Source organism: Rhinatrema bivittatum, chromosome 17, assembly GCF_901001135.1.
Source record: "Rhinatrema bivittatum chromosome 17, aRhiBiv1.1, whole genome shotgun sequence".
Classification (NCBI taxonomy): domain Eukaryota; kingdom Metazoa; phylum Chordata; class Amphibia; order Gymnophiona; family Rhinatrematidae; genus Rhinatrema; species Rhinatrema bivittatum.
Genome location: NC_042631.1, coordinates 13235132 through 13259434, shown reverse-complemented (window position 1 = coordinate 13259434; position 24303 = coordinate 13235132). Strand labels below are relative to the sequence as shown.

The following is a 24303-nucleotide window of genomic DNA, read 5'->3' as shown; positions in this document are numbered from 1 at the left end:
ATGTACTGCCATCGGAAGAGAATGATAGCCCTCGCCCCACTTCCGTGAGAGGATGTTAACCTAGATTCCATTTTGTCTTCATGAAAGGCAAACCGCTAACCCTTACTTTCCCGCTAGCATACAAGTCTGCCTGTACTCGCAGAGTGCTATTCAAACGCAGGGGTGGGGGCAGAAGCACAAATCTGTCTAGCAGCTTTCATTAGGGTGAGTGGTAGTGATCACTGCAATTTAAATGCTGTTTTAAGTAAAGGACCTGCTTAAAAAAAAATAAAAAAAATCTCAAATCAAATAAAATGTTCTTCCTAAATTGTCTGAGGCATTGTTAGGATCCCTTGACTTTTAACTACAAAACCAGAAGTAATCTATTACTGTATACCATGGAAATTAGTGTTTGCTTTGTCTGTAAAACTGTCTGAAGAGCCTTGGGCCATGCTGATAATGTGAGTAATGAAGAATTGGTGTGGTTAGGATTGGAAGGTTGTAAAATATTCTGGACTATGTAGAACAAGGACTTGGGGATGCTCAAATTTAACTTTTGGAAGTTGAAAAATGTATATCCATCCAGACATGGACCAGCAACTCTGAGATAAGCAGAAGTGTATTGTCCAAAAATAGGCAAGAGAATGACTTCCAACTATTTTTAGAGGGTTTTCTTTTGACTTTCAGAACAGGCTTGGGATAAATCTGCATGCACTGCCTCCAGAGCATGCAAATTTTATCCCACGCATATTCATTGGATATCCTGAAAACCTGACTGGCTGGGCCGGTCCTCCAGGACAGGTTTGGAAACCTCTGCATTAGAACCAAGAAACAGTCCAAAAAGGCATACATAAACTAGGTCAGGCCATTCTTTCAGCAAACAAGCCTGCTTCCTTGTAGCATAGGTCCACCAACGAGTCGCTTGTATGACATTTCAGATCCCGCCAAAATTCAGTTCTCATGGTTTCTTACAGCTTGTAGAGGGGACACATGAATTGGTTTCATGATGATCTGGCTACCTGGGAGGATTACTTCTGTATGTTTCTGCAGCCAGTACAGAATAGGAAAATCTTTGGCTCCTTTCAGCTCCTGGTATTTGAAAAGTACATTTGTATGTTTCCAAGGAACATGTTTGTGTGTGCTTTGGGGGTGGGGGGGGTAAGCTATCTTACTGCACCCTCTGCTGCCAAGTCCATGGGTGCATTTTCATCTGCAGATTTTGCTCCAGTGTTTGTTTTTTTTTTTTTTTGTAAGTAAACATACCTGTGTAGTTCTTTGAAAATTATCTGAATACATCCACACATGCTGTTTTTGTTCGGGTGGCTTTCCTGGGACAAAATATGTGCATTCCTCTTAAAAATTCAAGTGTGCACACGAGTGCAAGCCCCCCCTGCCCCCAGGAGCACCTCCTCTCATGGCAGGTAAAGTTGCATAGTGGCATTAAGCACATGGGCTCACCACGTACAGGGGGGTCTGTTTTAAAAAAACACAAACCCTCTTGCTTTCCCTGCAGAAACAACTTTCACAATTATCCTCCTCGAGTACTTCACAAAGTAGAGCTAAGACACCATCATTCTTAAGGGAGTTCTCTGCACTGAATGGACGTTCAGAAAGTGTTCCTAGATTTACAAAAGCTTACAGCTTATCTATCGAACCAAGATTTGTGTTTGAGCACTTTAATTTATTATTTTTTTTTAAATCCTAAAAATAATCTAGACACTTGATATTCCTCTTTTTCAAAGACTGGCCTCAAAGCAGACCACAATCAAACTATATTGGAATAAATGGTACCTGAGCAGTAATGTTAGTTGTGAGAGTGAGTGCATTCAGTGTTGCAGAAATTCCCAGATTATTCTTTACTAGGGAACAGCCTGGGGAAAGGCCTGGTTGAGCCATCAAGCTTCTGCTCTTGTTTTTTCCCCAGAAGGTGAGGTAGCATGGTCTTAAGACAGAGGTGGTGCTATCTCGCTCCAGATTTTGGGTGCATAGCAGCTGAAACCCCGCAGTCTTCTGCAGTTCAGTTTCGTGGGAGGGGGAGGAGAGAAGATCCTTTTGGGAGGATCTGAATTTTCTGGTGGGGGGTGTAAGATGCAAGAGGAAGGGAGAAGATCCTTTGGCACCTGTCTGTTCACACATTTAAAGGCTAAGTTTTTTGTTTTTTTTCTTTTGTTTTTTGTTTAATTTTTCTGCTGGTAGCCGGTGCAGTTTGTGTTGAGTGGGCCTCATGTTCATTACTGTGGCTCCTGCCACTGTTTTTTGTAGAAGTTAGGAGTTTGAGACTGTACTGAGATGCTGTTCAGTAGGAGCTGTTTAAGCATTCGATCCAAGCAAGGTGGGTAGATCTTTGCATACTGTGTTTTGTTTTTTTTTTAATTTGATTTTTATATTCTGATTTTCCAAGGAGATTTACATTCAGGTACCGTAGCTATTTCCCTGTCGGCTCACAATTTTAAGTTTGTGTCTGAGGCAAGTGAGGGTAAAGTGACTTTAAGCAAGGTCACAAGGATTGGGACTCTGGTTTCTCTGGTTTGTAGCCACTAACCACTAGGCTATGCCTTCCACTCATATGGTTAGTTTTAAGCAATTGTAATTAAATGAATATCTAAGAGCATATGTTAACTTTATTAACTTAACAGTCAAGTAATTGAAAAATGTACTTATGAGATCTGTCAGGACATAATAATCTGCGAGTTGTTGACCAAACCCGAGCCAAAACTATTTTTTCCTTGAAGTAAACTAATATTCAGTCAAACAAGTTTAAAAAGAATGAAATACATATCCTGTGCTCCTGACACGGGCAGGTTTTGATTGAAAATCTGGGGATCACAGAAAAATAGAAACATGACAGGAAAAAAACCCATATGGCCATCTGCTCATCTGCCCAACTAATTTAGCTTTACAATTCCCATCACTCTCAGATCCCCTGTGCTTATCACAGGCTTTCTTGAATTCAGATACTGCCTTGCCTCTGTCACCTCCAATGGGAGGCTGTCCCACACATCCACCACGCTCTCTATCTAAAGAAACTTTTCTTTAGATCACTCCTTTCCCCCTGATCCCATGACCCCCTCGTTCTAAAGCTACCTTTCCGTTGAGAGACCTGCTTTCTGTGTATGGAAACCTTAGGGGGAGATGTGAGAGACATTTAAATTACCTCCATCTCGCCTTTCCTCTAGGCTGTACATGTTTGTCCTGGGGACCCCCCAGCCAGTCGGGTTTTCAGGATATCCACAATGAATGTGCATGCAAATTTTCTCTCATGCATATTCATTGTGGATATCCTGAAAACCCAACTGGCTAGGGGGTCCCCAGGACAGGGTTGGGAACCATTGCTTTAGAATGAAGACCCTTGACCATTTTAGTAGCCTCCCTTTGGACCAACAGGTTTACATCCTTTTGAATGTAGAGTTTTCAGAATTGTACACAAGTCCAAGTGAGGTTTCATCAGGGACCTACACAAGATATTGTCTCCCTTTTTCTGCTGACTCTTCCTCTCCCTATGCAGCCAAGCATCTTTCTGGCTTTTGCCATCAGTTTATCCACCTATTTGGCCACCTTAAGATCATCAGATACAATCACCCTGAGATCCCGCTGCTCTTTCATGCTTAGAGTTTTACCTCCAATACTGTGCCTCTCCCATGGGTTTTTGTATCATAAATGAATTACTCTAACTTTTTTTTTTTTAAAAGCATTAAATCTTAGCTGCCAGATTCCAGACCAATCCTGACACTTCATTAGATTCCTCCCCCATTGCAGATTTTGGTATTGGAAAAAAGACAAACCTTTTCCCAACAATCCTTCTGCAATGTCTGTCACAAAAACATTGAAAAGAATCAGTCCAAGGACCAATCCCTAAGACACACCACTTGCAACCCCCTCCTCCGAGTGAAATGTATTCACCACCTTTCTTTGTTGCCTCCCACTAAACCAGTTTCTGACCCAGTCAGTCATTCCAGGGCTTGATACCAAGTGCACTCTATAGGTCGCCTGTGCAGAACAGTATCAGAGGCCTTTGACGCTATTCCACATGTTTAACTTACAGAATGCTCTTGGTATGGGCCCTTGGAGGGAGTGACTGGGTCAGAAACTGAGTGGGAGGTGACGGAAGGGGAGTTTAGTAAACCGGTCTTTCAGCAGCTGTCAGGATCTGCCCGGTCCAGTGTTCTGAACTCTGAATAAAAGTTGACCTTGTAGTGCTGGTAAAAAACCACAAGCAAAGTTTCTAACCTCCACGTTCTGATAAAACTATCTAGCTCTCAGCAGACACACTAACAGTGTAATTTGTAGACTGCATTCCTGTTGGTTAAAATCATAATTGGGGCCAGTCCGATGACTGACTTGGAAGGCGGTGAGGAGGTGCAGATTACAGGGGGATTTTTTTTTTTTTTTTTTTTACAAAAATGATTAGGTGGTGGTGTTGCAAATGTCTTTCCTATATTTCTCGCACAATATTTTCTAGCCCATTATGGTAGTGTTCCTGAGAAGCATGACTGAGGAGGGAGGGAATCCTTCTGCTTGCTCAGCCCTATTGTGAGGGCTGCCTGTCTGGCAGTTGAGGATTACTGGGTGTGTCCCCTTTTATCACCTCTAATGCTTCTTTAATAAAGATCTTGTGGTGTTGAAGTCCCATGCAACAAAGGTTGGACCACACAGATTGGTGATGAGGAAACAAGAAGATAAAAAAAAAAGGAAAATAAGCCCGACAAGACAAACGGGCAATGTCATTACCTCTGTAGATCTGGTCTTCCGTAACTACTGCCTCTTGAAATATTTAAAATGGCCTGCTTTCCATCTACATTGTTGTTAACGTTAAGGAATGTGCAGGGCGACTATATTAAATAAGAGCTTGAAGTCTGCAAAGGTGAGCAAAACCAAAGTTGCTTGCCTGTATTCAGAGCTTGTTCCCAAATAACCTCTGCCACCGAGTAAGAAGTTAGAGGCTATAGTAAAGGAATGATAGGTGGGAGGGCCTGGCCTTTTTTTTTTTTTTTTTTTTTTTTTTAAAGAGTCGTGTGGGTTGAGTGGGGAAGAGCTTGAATGAACTTGCTCCTGCTGCTTGTGGGGATCCTGGGCGTGGTGCGAGGAGGCAGGGGCCTGGATGGGATTTGGGCCTGTACAACACTCACTGCTGCTGCCTTCTGGCCCTCTAAAGGGTCAGGCGCTTGCTGATAACTGTTGTACGCATAACATAATGTGTATGCAAGGATATGCTTTCTTTTATTGCAGTGCTGTCCCTCTATTTTGTAATTCTCGTTCTGAAAGATTGTTCAGAAATGTGATGTTAGGAGGGTTTTGTATAACTTAATACAAAATACTGCAGTAACAGCTATAGTCTCTGATCTGCTCATGATCCCTCATCTGATTTAGACTAAGTAGAAACTTTTTTCTTTTTTAAAAGTCTTTCAATTTCTTTCCAGGCGGCTGGCTGGTAATGATTTGTCTTTCATCCACCCGAAGGCCCTCTCTGGTCTGAAAGAGCTGAAAGTTCTGTAAGTAACGAAACCGGACAGCTCACGGAATGCGCTCTATTCTGTTCTGGCGGCATATCTGGTCAAATTGTATTGGCCTTTCTTTGTAAAAGAATCAAAACACAAAATCCTCATCTTCCTGTTTCATAGAATCCTTGTGGACTTATCTTGGGAATGTGGATAACAAAATATAGAAAAACAAAGTAAAAGCAGGACCCTGACTAAACATCAGTTAAATGTGAATCTGTAAAACAGCAGATGAGAAATGTAAGAGCGTTTCCTTAAACAGTTGTCATCCATGAGCACTGCCGTTTGGGCTGGAATTGCAAAACAGCTTCCGACAGGAAGTTGCATCATAGCACTTCCTGCCTTGTTTCCTTCTGTATAGTCCTTTCGGCTGTTTTCTGCTGGCTTCCGTGGAGTGGTGCTTCTGGGTACCATAGAAATGGTTCCTGGGACAAGAAATCTGCAATATTGAACAAGCAGATTAAAGATTTGACCTGGTAAACTAAGATTGCTTCTAGACAGCAGCCTGATGCAGATGTTCTGTTCATGTTTTTAGATTTTTATTATGAATGTAACTTTACGCTGCTGTAAATAAGAGTTCCAGTATGCCACAGTAGGTACCAGTCACTACCCATTCAGTCCTGAGGGGGGGATACTACCATTCAGCCCAGGGGCTTTGCTCTATTGTGGAAGTGCGTGATCTTTTCAAGAGAATTGCCGTAAGGGTGCGGGAATTGGATTCGAGGTCAGTAAGCTGTCGATGATGACACATGCCCTCCTAGTGTGATCCAGAGAACATTCAAGGTGCTTACATGGGTGCAACAAAACCTGGTCTAATTCCTGCTAGACTTTTTTTTTTTCTTCAAATTACATTTTTTTTCTGGGTTTATAAGTTAGCTTTAAACATTTTTGTATTTTATCCTTAGTTTTTCTTCCTACTGTTGGGCTTCTGATTCATTCAGAGGTGGCATTTATTGGGCTGTGACACCGAATGACTTAGTTTGCAACCACCTGGAGCCGTCCCCATTCCTGCTGCCCCCCCCCCCCCCCCCCCCCATCTCATCCCCAGCCACTGTAATAGTGGTCAACCAGACGACAGCTCCTTACGCATACACCGGCGTTTGGCATTGGATGTCGCTGTTGTATGGTTGAGGCTCACTTCCCCAGTGGCTGAGTGTGGCTTCTGCAGAATTTCCAGCCCAAGGACCAGAAGCATAAATCAAATCCAGGGCACTGCCACTGCCATAGGGCTGGAAAGCATGGATAACTTTTATTTATTTTTCTTTTTAATTGAGGCAGGTTAGTGATTTTGAATATGGACGAGCATTTTTGGCCTCTTTCCCTCTAATTTTGAGCCAGTGACATGCTGCTTCCACCTTACTCCAAAGACTGGATAACGAGGGAGAGACTTGCTAATTTTGTGCAGCAAGCAACTTTATATAAGCAGAATCTGCTTATCGCAGGAATTGGTGCTATACCTAGGGCTAGGTTGTAACTCTGAGATGGGGGACCCATGAGCCCCAGGATCTAAAGAGAAACTGTTGCAGAATGACTTTTTGGCTTATTTGTGTACTGTCCATTTTCAATGTAAATGTCGCCAATAGGTTTGAAGAACTGAAGCTTTGCAACATAATAAAGCACAACTGTGTAATTTATTTTAAACAAGACATGCCAAATCTGACACTAACACATACATATTATTTTTCCAGAACTTTACAGAACAATCAGCTGAAAACTGTTCCTAGTGAAGCCCTGAAAGGACTAAGTACTCTGCAGTCTCTGTAAGTTGTTTCAGCATGTTAAATCTATGTTGGTTAAATATGAAAGTTTAGTTTGAAGCATAGACTTTTTTCCACTGATGATCCTCTGTACTTGGAGTGACACTTGAATTAAATTGTGGGCACTCGGAGAAAGCATTCAGCTGAAAATAATGGTGATTTGATTGAAAGGAGCAAAGTGTTTTTGTTCTGTCTTGATTGTAAGTTCTATACAGTAGGGACTGTTTGTTTTTTTGTGCATGGCACTGCATGTAATAGTGCTACAGAAGTGATAAGGGGTAATAAGTAGCACGTCTCACACTCGTATGGCACACTAGTTTATGATCCCTACTTTACTGTAATATTAAAGGGCTTTAGAAATTTGTTATGCTTGAAGCATGCATTAAAAAAACAGGTTGTGTTTCACAGAAATTTAGAATTATATTTACGTACGCATTAACTTTAAATCCTGGTGATTTTACGGGAAAGAAAACTGAGTTTTAGTTGCTATGTTGTGGCAAAAGATCAATCCCCCAACTAGCAGATAATATCCAGGAATAAAAAATTGCATGAGTGCAACAGGGAGCTGATACAAAGTCTATATTTTTTATTAAAATAAGTCTGCTGTACTTAGTTATTTTTATGTACTGTCATTGCAAATGAAGACCACAACGGTCTACAAGAATAACATTCATATCTTTGGTCAACACATACTATGGGAAGACATACTTAGGTCAACAAATTTTGGTATAATATGTACTTGTGTATATACACAGTGATGTACTTAAATGCTATAGGTAGAGATGTGGTTACAGTCATGAGATTTTCATTCTCTCGTTATTTAATATTGTCTTTGTACTTGTTAATGTTACTCTGCATTCTGATAGGCTTAAGTTGAGTAATAGGGGCTTTTAAATAGCCAAGTCTTTAGTTCTCATTGGAATCTTTCTTTCTGGGATCATTCGTTTTGACTCTGGTAGTGACATCCATAATCTAAGACTTGCTATGGAAAGCATATGATCTTATGTGTTCCAGGTGGGTATTCCAGACTGGTGGTATCTTAGTTTGCTGTGGAGTGTATGGTTGTAGCGTAATGCCTATCAGTCCAGGGTGATCAGTGTGGATGATTTTAAATATTAGTTAATACTTTTGAATTGGATTCGATATTGTATCTGAAGCCAGTGCAGTGCAATTAGCGAGGGTGTGGTATGATCAAATTTCCTGGTTCCTATTAGGAGTCTTGCAGCAGCATTTTGTAATAGCAGTAATTTTTTTAATAGGCAGGATGGGAGTCTGAGTAGAAGGGAGTTATAGCAGTCTGAGAAATTAGAGATTGTAGGACAGTGTGGAAGTCTTCGAAAGTTAGTAGTGGTTACAGTCTGTGTAGAATGCGCAGTTTTGCATATCCTGTAGTGATTAGTTTGTTTACATGCCTTTCTGTTGTAATGTTTTCATATCTGGATTCCTAAGTCTCATACACTATCAGAAGGTGCAATTTGAAAATCACCTAGATTTAGGGATGGAGGTTTAGTTATTGAAGGGTTTCTCCTTAACCAGATGGCTTTGTGTTGTGTTTTTTCTTTTGTTTTGGTTTTGTTTAAGATGAGTTCTTGCTGAATTGCCATCGTGTATCTTGCAAGTATTGATGTTGTATTTTCAATTAATGAAGCCAAGGGGATGTAGAACTGCATGTCATCTGCATATAGGAAGAAGGTGATGCCTAGTTCTGTCAGTAATTTACATAGAGGTAGCATACAGATGTTGAACAGGGTTGCAGAGAATGCTGAACCCTGGGGGACACCTGAATCGATGGTGAAGGTGTCAGATAAGTGGTTTCCCATTTTTACTTGGAAATACCCTGTTCCTTAAGAATGAAGAGAACCATTTGTGGGCTACGCCGTCTATTCCTATTTTTTAGTTGATAGCAAAATGGAATTGGTCACTGGGACCATCTCCAGGCTTGATGTGGCCCATCAGGCTAACAAAGTCTGACAGTTTGCTGTCATATGTTTGTTTTTTGTGTTCCTCCGCATAAACTTTGGGCCTGTATTGGAACGCAGGGTAATGCACAAACAAAGAGGGCTTAATTGGTATAAGTGTGAAACTAAGGCTGAAACCTTGATGGATGGCCCGTTTGTACATAAGTTTCAAACATTTGTTCATCCATTTTGGTGTGCTTGTGCATCATTTGTTACTGTGTTGGGAGTTGAGGTGTGCAATGGTAGTGGGAGGCTGTGACCAGTCTGACTGAATAACTGGGCAGACTGGATGAATCAGTCTTTTGTCCACATCTGCTGATACTTTATTTCCCATACCCTCCAAAGTTTGCAGTGGAGATACTATTAAAATGAACACAATCATCAAATAACATCTTTACAAGACTCTACAGAGTCACTGAAACATACATTAGAAAGCATTGTATAATACCGTATATGAAAGACAATTCTCTAAAGGGTGACCAAAGACTATAGAAGGTTACCTATAGTGACCCTGATCTGCCCCACCAAACACATTTTTATGTGGTCCATGTACATTCTGAATTCATTTCGACTTTCACCTTACACAGAAGTGGCTGGCAGGTCCCCTGCACACCATGTGACTTTGCCACGGTAATTCAGGACTTGTAAGGAAGTGACTCATCTACTTAATGCAAGAGGTTAACTCCTATATCATGTTCTCCAGTATCTTGCTGGAATCTGTAGTACTCTTATGCCCCGAGATCCTGCTGGAATCTGCATTGTCACCAGTTAGTTGGCGTACTGTCCATCTTCAGGAGTTGCAGGTGTAGCTATCTTAAGTTTCATGGCTTCTCTTTTTTGCAGATATTTAACATGACACGTTCAGCTTTAACCTAAGGATTGTTGCTTTAAAAGGAAAGACTGCATTTAATATCAAAAAGGGAAAACACAACCATTTTTTTAAGTGATAGACTGTAGGGCTAGGATTAAAGGCTCATGCAGAATTGAGAGCATGAAAGAGCTCCTCCCATCGCTCTGACAGGAAGACTTGGTGAATGTGATTGAAATTGGGTTTTCAGCCTAAGCCTGGAGGCTGCACCGTAGGAAAGTTGTGTTTTTTTTTGTTTTGTTTTTTTAAGGCCTCATAATGTTACGAGACAGTGCAAGGGAAAGAGGAAATCCATGGGTTAGGGAATTGCCTTCCTGCCATTCAAAGCTTCCTCGTGCAGTGTTGGGGGGATGGAGGCCTAGTCAGGGCAGGAAACGAAATGAAGAAAGCCAGAGACTGGCTGAAAGCTCTCCTCTTTTCAAGTTTGCTACAGCTTAATTAATGCTGTTAGTCAAAGTGCCCCGAGCTTCTGAGCTCTCTTCCTCTCATTTGCTTCCAGATCTTCATTGCTGCTTGCGGCACGTTTGTGAAGTCTTCAGCTGATGTGATCTAGAGCAATCGTCTGTCACAAATGACATTTCTCCCCCTCTGAATTGTATTAGACGTGTTCAGTCAGGATCAAAATACATTTTATTTCATAAAAGGGCTCTTCTACAGCTATAACATTAGATTCTCACTGGTAAATAACCTCCTTTTTATAGCAAAAGTGCTGAATTAGGAAACCTCTAATAAAATTAATGGCAGGAGATCAAACAAAGCAGCTTTGCTAAGGTGATTTGGTTATTACTAGACTGACAGTCATAAAATTCTGTATCTAATGTGAATTTTAACCAACAGTCTACCATCTGAGGAACATAAGATGAAACAGCATACTGGGTCTTTACTGTCAATTAGTTTTGCCATAAGGAGTGGGAGAAAAAGTGGCCGAATTGGCAGCAGCTTGAGACTTGTAAACAGTAATGGCATTATCAAGGCTTTGACTCCTTGCACTGTCCAGTCTGTTGCCCCTGTCAGACCTCCCAGTCCTCTTATCCAGTTCATGGGTGCAGGAGCTGAGGCAGTGAAAGAGCTCCTGGGTAACGTGGACACCAGTCTGGGTTGTAAAGGAGAAGGTGAGACATGCAATAGGATATCTCTGCCAGTTGGGTTTGTGGGAGAGGAGGAGCTGGAGAAGGAGACAAGTTGCTGCACTCTGGGTGGGAAGAGGCTGGAGGTGAAGTGACTCTCTAAAGAATTAAACACCATCATAATTAAATAGTTCTCCATCTTCTTAAATATATTTCTAAGGCTTGCTTAACTGTTTCTGGCTTTAGATTTTCTGTTGCATTTTTAGCAGTTCTTACAACTCCGTGGTGGCCTCGCATGTTCTAAACGAGGTGGCATATTAATGTTTATATGTACAGAATTGCCTTGCAGTCATACAGAAATGTGTACATGCATGTATTGGCTACATAAGGGAAAACAGTTAACAGGACCCAGTAAGTTCAAATGCATCAGTCATTAAAAGACTTTTTTTGTGTCATTTATAGTCAATCAAGAAGTGCAAACTCACATTTTGAATTTAACATTTAAATTGGATCCAGGGTTGGAATTTGCTGCCATCGAGCCTTCATTCACAACTAAGCAGGGATTCTGCTTCCTCTAACCCCCCCTCACAACTCACCTAGCCTAGTGATGGCAGCAGTGTGTGTGTGTGTCGGGGGGGGGGTGCATACATCAGAGTTCCTTCCGGAAACCTGCAGTTGTGGACTCTAAAGGTATCGCTGCTGCACGCCCTACTCAACATTCCCAGCCACAGCTGGGGCAGGAATGGGAACGGGGTCCTTGCATGGCCATGGGATGCTCTACAGTGAACACCTTTTCTCAGTGGCTAGTAAAAACTAAACTGGCTTGCCAATAGTGCACTTAACTTGAGCTTTCAGATTTGGTCTCTTATTTTAGGAGGGATTGCATTTGCTGACCCATTGTTGGGTGTGTGCGGAGAAGCTTAAGAGTTGCCACCTACTTGTATTGCCCTTGTCACTAATAAACAAGATATCTCCATGTTACCCAGATTATCACCCGAGCCGTTGCCAAGTGTTTAAGATATTATTAGTGAGAGGTTTTGCAATCCAATTCATACCATGTTGCTGTTTTGATTACAAGAGTCCATGCCTTCACCCAGTCTATCAAAGGGGGAGGGGTGCTTGGAGAGACTACTACCCATTGTAAGTGTTGGGAGCCCGCTTTGATGTAGCAAATTGCAGGATATAAAATTTGAATAAACTTATTTTCATCACTCTCCATGTACGCAAGGCACATATTCCAGGAATAACTGGTTCAGTGCAAACAGGGGATGCAAAGGGACTGGCTGCACACCTTAAAAATCAATGAGTAAAGCACAAGTGTTGTAACATTCCCAAAAAATTCCCAAACCATGCTGTTACTCATACTTGAATATATTGGCACTAGGTGGGACAAGGGTATAGGGTTTTGGGTATCATTTAATGCAGAGCCTCCCAAGCCTGTCCTGGGGACCCCCACAGCCAGTCAGGTTTTTAGGATATCCACGCTGAATATGCACAAGAGAGCTTGCATATACTGAGTCTCCATGAAATGCAGACTTATTCCATGCATATTCAGCGTGGATATCCTGAAAACCTGATTGACTGTGGGGTCCCCAGGACAGGCTTGGGAAGCCCTGATTTTTAAGGCATTAAAAAAAAACCCCCAAAAAAACCCAACCTCCTGTGGGGTGTGATTGGCATCCAAAAATAGATCTTTGTATTACAAATACAGACGCATTAGTGCCGCCTGCTTTCTCCTGCTGTAATCCGGTGAATCCAAGAAACACAAGTTTCGACATCACTAATCTGATTGTTTGGTAGTTCTCCAGTTTTGTCAGAGCCTGGCTTTAGAGACTTAGCTCCCTCCCCTTCCCCAGCTTGGTAAAGAAGTGAATTACTCTCAATTTTTTTTTTAAGGTCACGTAGTGGCAACTGCGCTGTCAGCATTTGGGATGTGCCGAACCAGCTCGGCACTCAGCAGGACGCACTGTGAGAGGGGACGGGCTTGAGTGCAGGAAAGGTTTCTGGTGACGGACGTGACTGGTTGAAGGGACTGGACAGCTTCCAGTGCACTGCTGAAAGCAGACTTTTTTTGTTTTTTTTTTTTTTTAATTTCACTGTAAAGTAGCTATTTGTCTTTCCTCTTGAAATAGCAAGGCACCACACAGGGAAGGAAAACGAGGAGAAATAAAAGGGATGTGAGCGTAACTTAATGTTTTGTCTTGAAGGAGGTGATTAAGACTGTGTGTGCTGTGGTGGAACCCCTTGAGGAACCCTCAGATTATCCCATGAAGATCTGAAGAACCGGTCTCCAGCTTTCTGCAGGTGCAACCTGCTCCTTTCAGCTTAGAGCCCAAGCCCCATCAACTGGGCTTAGAGCAGCGTTAACACATTTCCGAGCTTTTGAGGAATAAAGCATGATGGGGTCAGGTTTAGAAGATTACCCAAATCTAAACTATTAATCTTGGGCAGAGTCCCTCATTTTCAGTTTAAACTGATTTATTTTTTTTTTTTTACCCATAAACTCCCAGAACTTTCCCAAAGGTGACAGTCTGTTTAAACTGATTTTTCTCCCTAATTTTAGGCTAATTAAAGAGAAGCTCCAGAGCTGCCACTGCAGTGCGTCAAAGCCTCCAGCCACTGCTGGAAATCCAGTGCAGGCCAAAGCACATGGCTGTTTCCAGTCACTCCCAACAAAAGCACTCTCCCTCCAGTGCTGCTGCTGTTTCAAGTCCCACCTCCTTGCTCTCCCCCACCGCGCCCCCCCCCCCCCCCCCCCCAAAGCAGCCAAAGTGCCTGCTGTCTGGTGCCACCCAGAAGGCTCCCTGGCCCCGCAGTAATGCAGCACTGCAATGTGTGGGAGCCTCGGTGAGCTTGCTGCTGAAGGAGAGAAGGCCAGATCACCGCTGGGAAGGAAGAGCACAGTCATGAGGCCTGGGCTTTGGCATAGGGAATCACCTAAGGGACCAAACAGAGCCTTCTCCCCCACTTTAGAGCATTCAGCAATGCCACATCAGAGGCATCCAGCACTGTGGTCCAGAATTCCCTCCCCTGCTTTCCAGTCCCTCACTGAGCTCTTGAGGTGGGATCTCTACCCTATAGGCACTCAAATCTTAAATCAGCCCTGGCTGTTACGGTGGGATGGGGAGTAGAGATGGTGGTGATGCTGCTCATGGGTGGGTGGGAGAATCTGTATGTTTTACAGTCCTGGCTTCGGTCCATTCTATTTACCCAGAAAAATGAGTCCTTTCACTTTTTCCTCCTGGTTTTTTTTTTTCTTGTCATAATAAACGCTGACATTTTCCCCAGGGGAAAAAAAAACTCTAATGGGACAGCTATTTAAAAAAAAAAAAAAAGTGTGTGTGTGTGTGTCCTTCCAACATGAAGGATTTTGGGGGAAAGCTGTTGGGTAGCTCTGGCGAGTACCTAGGACTTTAATGTGACGGGAGACCTAGGGTGTTCTGGGAAGAAGCTTTCCTCCTAGTCCTTCGCCAGTGGGACATCTCATTCTGATCACAGGACGTAGAGGCAAGATAAGTGCAGGACTGTACTTGCATCCATTGATTAGAGGACATCTAGCATGCCACTGATGTGCCGGCTTTCCTTCCTTAGAAGGATGAAACTTGCTTAAACTGGAGCATTTTTTTTTTAATGTTAAGTTTCTTGATCCTGTTGGCCTGCTTTCAAAGATGTCCAGTATTGCCAAGCTTACCTTGACGTGTCTGCTATGAAAAATCTATTTTTATTTTTATTTACTTTTATATACCGGTGTTCGATTTTACATATCACATCTGTTTACATTTAAACAAAATTTGCAGGAACTTATGCGTTACCTTTGTCAAATACATTAAACATTTAAATATGGGGATTGTTAAGGGATATAAAAGAACATGGGGAATGGCTAACACTACGGGATGCACGAAGGGGAGTGCCCCTTCAGTGCGCGACGCCTGGTGTTCTGGCGCCGTTTAATGTCCGTCACAGTCCTCAGTGACATCAGAGGGGGCGGGTCTCCCAATCAAGGATCACACACCGCCCCTCCCCTCTCAGTTCCAGATGGATTCTTTCACCTTTTTTTCTTTCTTTCTGTCTTTCTCATCACTGTTAGTTATTTCAGGGAGCCCGCTGGTGATGGTGAGTGGCATCCCTGTGCGCAGGCACCCGGTGTTCTAGACTAAAGCTTTTTTTTTTTTGTAACTTTTCTTTGATTAGTAGACAGGAAATATCCCATTTTCTTTCCCTAGAAATGTTTTTTTGTAAAATCTTAAATATTTGGGAATCATCTAAGGTAAGAAATGTTAAGAATCCTATATTTGAAGGATTGCACCATGGAATTTATTCAATGAATCGCTGCAGCTTGTTTGGGCTCCGTGAAGAGGGGGGGTTAAGGTTATCAAGGGCTCAATTGTGCAACCATTTTTGTTGTGGGCATAGAAATCATTTGAGAGAAGTAAGACCCAGGTTAGGACTTTTCAGCTTGGAGAAGAGACGACTGAGGGGGGGATATGATAGAGGTCTTTAAAATCATGAGAGGTCTAGAACGGGTAGATGTGACTCGGTTATTTATACTTTCAGATAATAGAAAGACTAGGGGGCACTCCAAGAAGTTAGCATGGGGCACATTTAAAACTAATCGGAGAAAGTTCTTTTTTACTCAACGCACAATTAAACTCTGGAATTTGTTGCCAGAGGATGTGGTTAGTGCAGTTAGTATAGCTGTGTTTAAAAAAGGATTGGATAAGTTCTTGGAGAAGTCCATTACCTGCTATTAAGTTCACTTAGAGAATAGCCACTGCCATTAGCAATGGTAACATGGAATAGACTTAGTTTTTGGGTACTTGCCAGGTTCTTATGGCCTGGATTGGCCACTGTTGGAAACAGGATGCTGGGCTTGATGGACCCTTGGTCTACCCAGTGTGGCAATTTTGTGTTCTTATGAGCCAGTGTTCTTGGTGTCAAATGCAGCTATTTTGTGTGATTTTTTTTTCATGAGACTGTTTAAAGTGCTACTGTAGTTAGCTTTTCAAATTCTTGCCAGTTCAGATATTGATGAGAAATTGACACCTGACAATTTGCACATACCACAATATAAAGAGGGAACATTTTTTTTTTAAACTCTAGAAATCTTTATTACAAATTTCTAATCGGTGTGTGGCTTTGACATTAGGGTTTGGTAATTGAAATATGGACTACATTGGGTCAGACCACCCACAGAAGCTAATGAATTGAGTGACTCGTTAATCAGAAAAATAAGCGGCCGGTCACAAAGTAATTACATACCATTTGTGTATGCACTGCTGCCTGGGAAAAATGAAGTATTGTACCCTCCTAATCTTATTTCACAACAAATCGACAAATATTTGCTTACACTGAATTAGGAGCACTTACCAGAGTCACTTGTTATAGCCTTGTTTTGACGAAGTGGTTTGTAAAACAGACTTCAGAACCTTCTACATTGTAAGAAAGATGTTGCAAATAGAATTGATTTCAGCAGGGATTTAGCTTTGTTAAAGTGTGTGTGTGTATGTATATATAGACTGCTCTGCCATGCACGCTGTGTTTTCTTTAGACTGGTAAAAGGCACTCTGTCAAAGTGAGAGCTTGGTCTTGCCACGGCATGTCTAGCCTGTGATTTCTAGGTGCCGTACTCGGGTTACTGCTTACAACAATACTACCGAATCTGCCATTCCGGTCAAATCTGAGACATCCTTTGTAGGCTTATGCTGACTGGCTGTCATTGAGAGAGCTTTCATTCCTCTGTTTCTCTATTAGAAACTGCGTTTCAATGTCATGGTCATGCCATTCTCAGACTTAGCTTTCCTGCAAAGCAAGTTCCTTGTTAATTTAAAATGGAGCAGGAGGAGGGCAGTCTGTCTCTGATGCCCTGGGCATTGATAGAGAGCGGCATGGTGTTGGCCTTACGTCTGGTGTTCTGTGGAGGGAGCCAGGCGTGAAGTCCAGTTATTCTTTGGGCTGCCCCACAGACTGTGGCTGTAGTTCCTGTTTCTTGCTATTTGGTAAATGTCCTTGGTGCTTCCAGCTATCCAGATTGCTTGCCGTATTGCCAGTTACCTCTCTTGTAGCAGTCTGCTACAAAGGGCAAAAGAATATATGAAATGCAAACGAACTAAACTGACGTTTTTAAAACCAAAGCTTAATTTCAAGAAGCTGGTAAATGGCAGCAGTTTTGATCTTAAGAGGGTGTCTCCCAGTGCTTTTATTAATCGGCACTTACCAATTTCATAGGGAAAAAAAATCTGAGCTACTTGCTTTAAACATCTCTGCTCTGTACATTTAGTAAAAGTGGAACGGGGGGGGGGGGGGGGGGTGTTCAGCTCCCTGTTCTCTTTGCTTGTGACACGAGAGGATGTTGCCATGGCTGAGTCTCTTTTTTTTGTCCTAGCACCAGAAGTTACCCCTCAAAGGGTGCTATTACAGGGCAGAAATGGCACACAGAGCCTTGACAAATGACCGTATCTGCTGATGGGAGTTTTGTGGCTAGAGGTTTCGTACATCTATGGTTTCTGTTGGACAGGAAATCTTCAGCTAACTTGAATCTTGCAGGTCCTAGGTGGCCCATCATATATTCATGTTAGTGTTAGAGACCTATAGACTTATTTATTGTTTAAGCTTGTTACATTCATTCCTATGTGAAACTTCGTTATGTTAAAACTTAGTTATTTATATCTTATTTTGTTAATCGTATGCTTTTGCTCTCTACTCTCCTACTCTGTAAACTCCCTGTTCATTGTAACTCTATCTTCATAGTTTATTGGTTACCCCTCGTTTCAATGTAAACCGGTACGATAAGACACTAGTCTTGAGTCGGTATATCAAAAGTATTTAAATAAAAATAAATTCATAGAACATTACTAGATTAAACCTTTTTGGCTTGCTTTATACGAGTAGTTTCCTGAACACATGAAATGATTTCACCAAAATAACTGTAAACTTGCTTTAGGGTTTAAAAAAAATAATTTGTAATCGGATGAGGAAAGATGATGTACCATGTTCCATTTGAGTTCTTGGAAAATGTTCTAATTCAAGCTATTTATATGGGCAACATACACCTACATATTGGCACTTACTAGCCAGACAAGCCCAAGTTAACCTGTTTGTACATTTTAAAGTAAAATAAAAGGAGACTTTTTTTGGTTTGCCTTTTGTTCCCTCGCAGACTCCCATACACCCTGCCATGTTCTTTTGATTTAGAGAATAAGAGGGAAATTTTTCAGCAGTGTCAATTAGGGATTTAGAGATTGAAGGGAGTAACCATGACTTAATAGATTAACTGCAGTCCCTCTGCAAATCATTAACTAATGAACATAAAATACACAAATTAAATTTGAAGGAATTTAAATCTGACATCTCTACTCCCTTAGCAACTTTATCTTAACAACGCAACGATATTAGAATGCAGGCAGCAGTCCAGTCTTTTTTGCACAGTGTGTGCCACGTATAGGATTTACCTGCTAGTTGGTGAGAGGTTGTATGTGTGCACTCTGTGCAAAGAGCTTTCTGCTTTCAGAGAATGAGTCTGATCTTTGGAAGTTAGTGGCAGACCTGGAGGAGCCAAGGCAGGAGAGGTTCATAGAGAAGACTAGGGGTGCACTCCATGAAGTTAGCAAGTAGCACATTTTAAGACTAATCGGAGAAAATTATTTTTCATGCAATGCACAATTAAGCTCTGGAGTTTGTTGCCAGAGGATGTAGTTAGTGTAGCTGGTTTAAAAAAAAAAGTTTGGATAAGTTCTTGGAGAAGTCTAACCTATTTAATCATGTGGGAATGTCCTCTATTACTGGCATCCAGAGTCATGGGATCTTCTTAGTGTTTGGGTACTTGCCAGGTTCTTGTGGCCTGGTTTGGCCTCTATTGGAAACAGGATGCTGGGCTTGATGGACCCTTGGTCTGACCCAGCATGGCAATTTCTTATGTAAGACCTACAGGGACATAGTAAAGTCCAATGCCAATCTGGCAGCCCCTGTGCTGCCTTGGAGAAAGGTCACCTAGGAGAGCATCCGTTGGTGTAGGAGGGAAGTGATTCTTTATCTAGGACCTCCTCCAGATGATGCAGTATCCTCTCACACAGAATAGGCCTCCAAGGGTTTATGGTTAGAATGGCCATCGTTTCGTGATTCTATCATTAGGAATTTTAGATAGCTGGGTGACTGGACGTGAGGATTGCTTGGTCATCTTGTGAAGGTGCAAACCTTGCTCATCTAGATAAGGTTTTAGAGACAGTACTAGGGATGAGCACCTCCTATTTTGGGTATTAATAACATATGAATTTGCGAGAGGGGAATTCTGGAAGCCAAATTTAGGCTTCTAACTAGAAAGCTGAAATCCAGAACCTCCAGGGTAGTAGTCTTTGAAATGCTCCCTGTTCCATGCGCAGGACCCCAGAGAAGGCAGAGCTGTAGTCTCTCAATATGTGGATAAGATGATGGTGCAGAGAATAGTGCTTTAGGTTTGTTAGGAATTGGGCCAACATTTTGGGGAAGGGAAGCCTATTCTGAAAGGATGGGCTCCATCTTAACCAGGGTGGAACATGGTATCAACATAAAAGGTGAAAGGAAAACTCCTGCCAGAATGATTAAAAGATGAGGCTGTAAATGAAGAAAATAGGAAAAAAGCTTAAGCACTGTCAAGTCGGAGGCAAAAAGAGAATTTGAAAAAAAGGTTGTTGCAGAGGGAAAAACTCATGATGAAAACCTTTCAAATATATCCAAAGCAGGAAGCCTGGGAGAATCTGTTGGATAATAGAGGGGCTACAAGACCACTTAGGGACGAGAAGGCCATTGCATAAAGACTAAACAAATTCTTTGCTTCAGTGGTAACTGAGGATGTTTGGGAGATATGTGCTATAAACAATATTTAATGGTGGTGATTTGGATGATCTGAAACAAATCACGGTGAATTTGGAATGGGGCAGATTTTCTCAATGGATGAGTCAGTAGTGGCGTGCTCCAGGGATATGCACCAGACTGATGTTTTTTTAAAATTTTTATAAATGATCTGCACAAAGGGAGTGAGAATAGGTGATAACATTTGCAGACAACATAAAATTATTCAGTTGTGACATCGCAGAAGACCTTGGGAGACGGGGCATTCAAACTGCAGATAAAATTTAATGTGGAGAAGTGCACCTAAGGGAAAAATAATACAAACTGTAGTTAACATGTTAGATTCTGTATTAGTAGTCACTGCCCAGGCAAAGGATCTAGGGGTTATCATGGACAATATGCTGCCGTGGGTACTTGATTCACTAAGGCACAAAATGGGAGAAAAGCCTTATTGAATGTGTCCCTTAGATTGTGAGCCTTCTGGGGATAAGGAAATACCTACAGTACCTGAATGTAATGCATTTTGGAATGTAAATCAAATTAAACAAATCCTTGGCTCGGTGTGTGGTGGTAGACAAAAAAGCAACTAGAATGCTAGGAAATATTGAGAAAGGAATGGAGAATAAAATGCATGTTTATCGGCTGAGATCTGTAGATTAGCAGAATACAAATTTTCAAAATACATGGAATATATCACAATACCTCTATTACTCTATGGTGTGACTATATCTATATCAAGAGAGATATTGTGTGCAGTTCTGGTCACAGCATGTCAGATAAGCAAAACTAGAAAAGGTAAGCGCAAACAATGATAAAGGTGATGAAATGGCTCCCCTATGAGGAAAGGCTGGAGAAGAAACAACTGAGGAGATACTGAGAGAAGTCTATAAAACCATGAATGGACTGGAATGGGTAAATGCAAATAGACTGTTTACTCTTCAAAAAAAAAATAGACTAGGGAACAATCCAGGGAGTTACTAAATAGCACATGTTAAAACAAATAGAATTATTTTTTGCTCAGCATACAATTAAGCTGTTGAACTTGTTACCAGGGGATGTGGTAGACAGGTGTAGTTGGATTTACAAAAGACTTGGCCAAGTTGCTGGTGGAAAAGTCCATAAACTCCTTAATCAGGTAAACTTAAGGAAAGCCACTGCTTATCTCTGGACGTAATCAGCATGAAATCTATTTTTTGGGGTCCTGCCAGGTCCTCATGACCTGGAATGGCCACTGTTTGGAAACTGAATACTGGCCTTGATGGACCCTTGGTCTGACCATTATGGCAGCTAATTGCCCTAATCAGGTAACCTAAGATGTGCCTTGCTGGATCAGATATCCATGGAGCCCAGCATCCTGTCTGACAGAGGCCAATCCTGGCAAGTCTGAAAGAAGAGATCCATTCATTTATTGATTTACACCTAGCTCTGAGCAGTGGCTTTTCAAAGTGTGCCTGGCCAATAATTGTTTATGGGGTTTCCTCCCAAAACTTGTCAAAGCCCTTCTTAAACCCAACTATTCTAAATGCCTTGACCACATTTTCTGGCAACAAATTCCAAGGCTTGTCCGTTTGGAGTGATATTTGTTTTTCCCAGTGATTTCCCTCAGTTCCTCTGAATCATTTTCACCATTAAAGAATGTCTGGGTTGGGTATCTCCCCACTTTGCTCCTGAATAAACTAAATTATGTGATTCAGTCTTTTTCTGCTATGGCTTTGTCCTTTCTGAGTGCCCCTTGGTCATGTAGTAGTACAGCCCACTCCTTCACAGGCTTCTTGCTACAAATGAAAAGGGTGCCATTAGTGTTGGTCTCTATGGTAAACACTAATGGAACATAAGTGGTGGTTTCCTCTTTCAAAAAGTACAAAGACTAGAGGAGATTCAATGAAGTTACTGGGTAATTACATTTAAGACAAATAGAACATATATCTTTTTTTTTTTTTTAACTCCATGCATAATTAAACTCTGGAAATTGTTGCCAGAGGATGTGGTGAAAGATGTTAGTGTAGCTGGGTTTAAAAAAGCATTGGAAAGTCCATAAACCATTATTAAAGTGGATTTGGGGAAATTCATTGCTTATCCCTGGGATAAGCAGCATGGAATCTTATCGACCTTTTGGGATTCTGCCATGTCCTTGTAACCTGGTCTGGCCTCTGTTGGAAACAGGATATTGGGGTTACATGGACCTTTGGTCTGACCCAGTATGGCAATTCTTGTGGTTTTTTTTTGTTAAATTCAAATTTTCTGGTCTGCCTTACTAGCCCCTATAACTTTGCATGTAACCCCAGGTTAACTGGTTCACTTTTTTCCAGGTTTTCTTTACATCCATCGGATGTCCTGTTTGCTGTGTGTCTGAAAGAAATAATTACTGCTCCTCTTGATAAAGTGGGAGTAACTATGAAAAGCAGATAACTCACATCCTACCTTGTACAATGGGCTTATCAGTATTTGACACTTTTTTTTTTTTTTTTAATCTGATTTCTCACTTAAGAGTATTTGAGTGATTTCTTTGCGGTTTTGAAGCAGCACTTAAAGGAAGTTTTTAGTAGAGATTAGTTTGTACAACCCCCATTGAGTTTAGTGCAGGACGCACCTTGTGATCATGTTAATTAACAGGGATGATTTAAAACTGTTAAGCATTCATAAGGAGTAATGTTAGACTGTTAGCTGAAGCTGCTTATGGTGCCAAAGTCTCTAGATTTGTATAGATGAGTGTCTACAGTTTACACACACAAAATATTTAATGGGAGGGGGGAGTGAGGGGGTGGTAGTGCTGTGCACTGCTGTGTGGGTGGCTTAGGTTCTCGCAGTGGAAGCGATGCTTAGTCCCTGGTGGGGGAGGAGGCTCTGCTGCTCAGTGGTGACCCTGGCCAGACTTGGCGTGCACGTGCACCAGGTTCTGGAGGGGGGAGGGCATGGTCTGTGGCCCGAAGACTGGGGGAGGGAGAAGCCGGGAAGCTATAAATGAAGGCTTATGGTGTTCTATCCAAGGGAGTCGTTCAGGACGAGGTGGGGAGAGGAAATGAGTAGGAGGAAAGCAATTTTTTTTTTTTTTTGTAGAATTTTAGCTCTGAATGTGACGGTGAATGTGTTAACTAGTTGTGCATATTCTAATTTGATCACTTTATTTTCCAGTGCTCATTGTATTATCAAAGTATTGGCAATGTTGGTGTGAATTCTAATTGGTAATGTAATTACTTGTAAAGTTTAGCGATGGTATAAATCTGGGGGGGCTGTGATCAGGAAGATTAAATTGATTGATTGTGCTGCAGAGAATTTGGAGAATGCCCAGTGCCCTGAGATGTAACCAAGCAAAGATGTACCAGTAAGGCCATAACACTTTCCAGTTTATTCATAATAGACTGGTTCTACAAACTTGCCCCAGTTTTTTTTTTTTTCCTTCTGAAAGTGATGTCTGCATTTTCACAATTTAATTGAGCTTTTTATGCTCCCTACACTCATTCCAGGACTACATAAACCAAAAGGTGAGAATGGGCTCTTCACTCCTTGGACTGTAAGAGGGCACAGCCTCACCATCAAGCTTTTCAACTGTCCTTATGATCCCAATATTTTGGGGAAGAGCAGTTGCCAAATGAAAACTGTCCACCTGGCTAGCAGACTGTATAGTGCAGTGCTACGTATTGGCTTACAGATTACTGTCAGGACTGCTCAGGTAAGAGCCAAGATGGCTTCAGTGGCTCACCTCGGGGCCACTTCCATCGTAAACATGTGCAGAGCTGTGACTTGGATTGCTCATGCCTTCCCACTACGTACTCCACTATTCAGCCCTCAGCTTGGACTTCCCCAAGCGTTTATGGCTAACTTGTGCCTGCTTGTCAATGGAGAAAGCTAGTTTGCTTACCTGGTTCTCAGTAGATAGGATGAATTAGCCATACTTAAATTCCTGCCCACATCCCTGCAGAGTCAACCGCTTTTGCTGGGTCACAAGGCAGGGTGAGTTCCCCATGCATCAGAGCTGGATCTGTGGTGGTGCCATTGTATGACGTTACCCACGCTTTGACTAACTCATCCTGCTGTTTATGGAGAACCTTGTTTGTTTATGGGTGTGCAAACACCTTTATAGAAACTTAGAAATGACTGCAGAATAGGACCATCCAGTCTGCCCAGCAAGCTTATGGTAGTATGTTCCATGCTGTACAGGTAACCCCCATACTTATCGGTTTCCCCAGACTGTCAAATTCAGGGCCCTTGTTGGTTGCTGCCTGAGTCCAACTCCCTATCACGTTCTGCCGTTGAAGCAGAGAGCAATGTTGGAGTTGCATCAAAAACATCAGGCTTATTGGTTAAGGGTAGTAACAGCCGCATCAGCAAGTTACCCTCATGCTTATTTATTTTCCC

At 41.9% G+C, this 24303-nt stretch overlaps 1 protein-coding gene across 2 annotated transcripts in view; it reads left to right on the top strand.

The window, feature by feature from the left end:
- Nucleotides 1-24303, top strand: part of LGR4 (leucine rich repeat containing G protein-coupled receptor 4) — a 103496-nt gene that overhangs the window by 49564 nt on the left and 29629 nt on the right. Inside the window, exons 3-4 of one of the 2 annotated variants that reach the window (XM_029582745.1) lie at nt 5397-5468; nt 7163-7234. In XM_029582745.1, the coding sequence (XP_029438605.1) occupies nt 5397-5468; nt 7163-7234 (144 nt within the window). The remainder of the gene's footprint in view (nt 1-5396; nt 5469-7162; nt 7235-24303) is intronic. The other variant, XM_029582746.1, reaches the window with a different exon arrangement.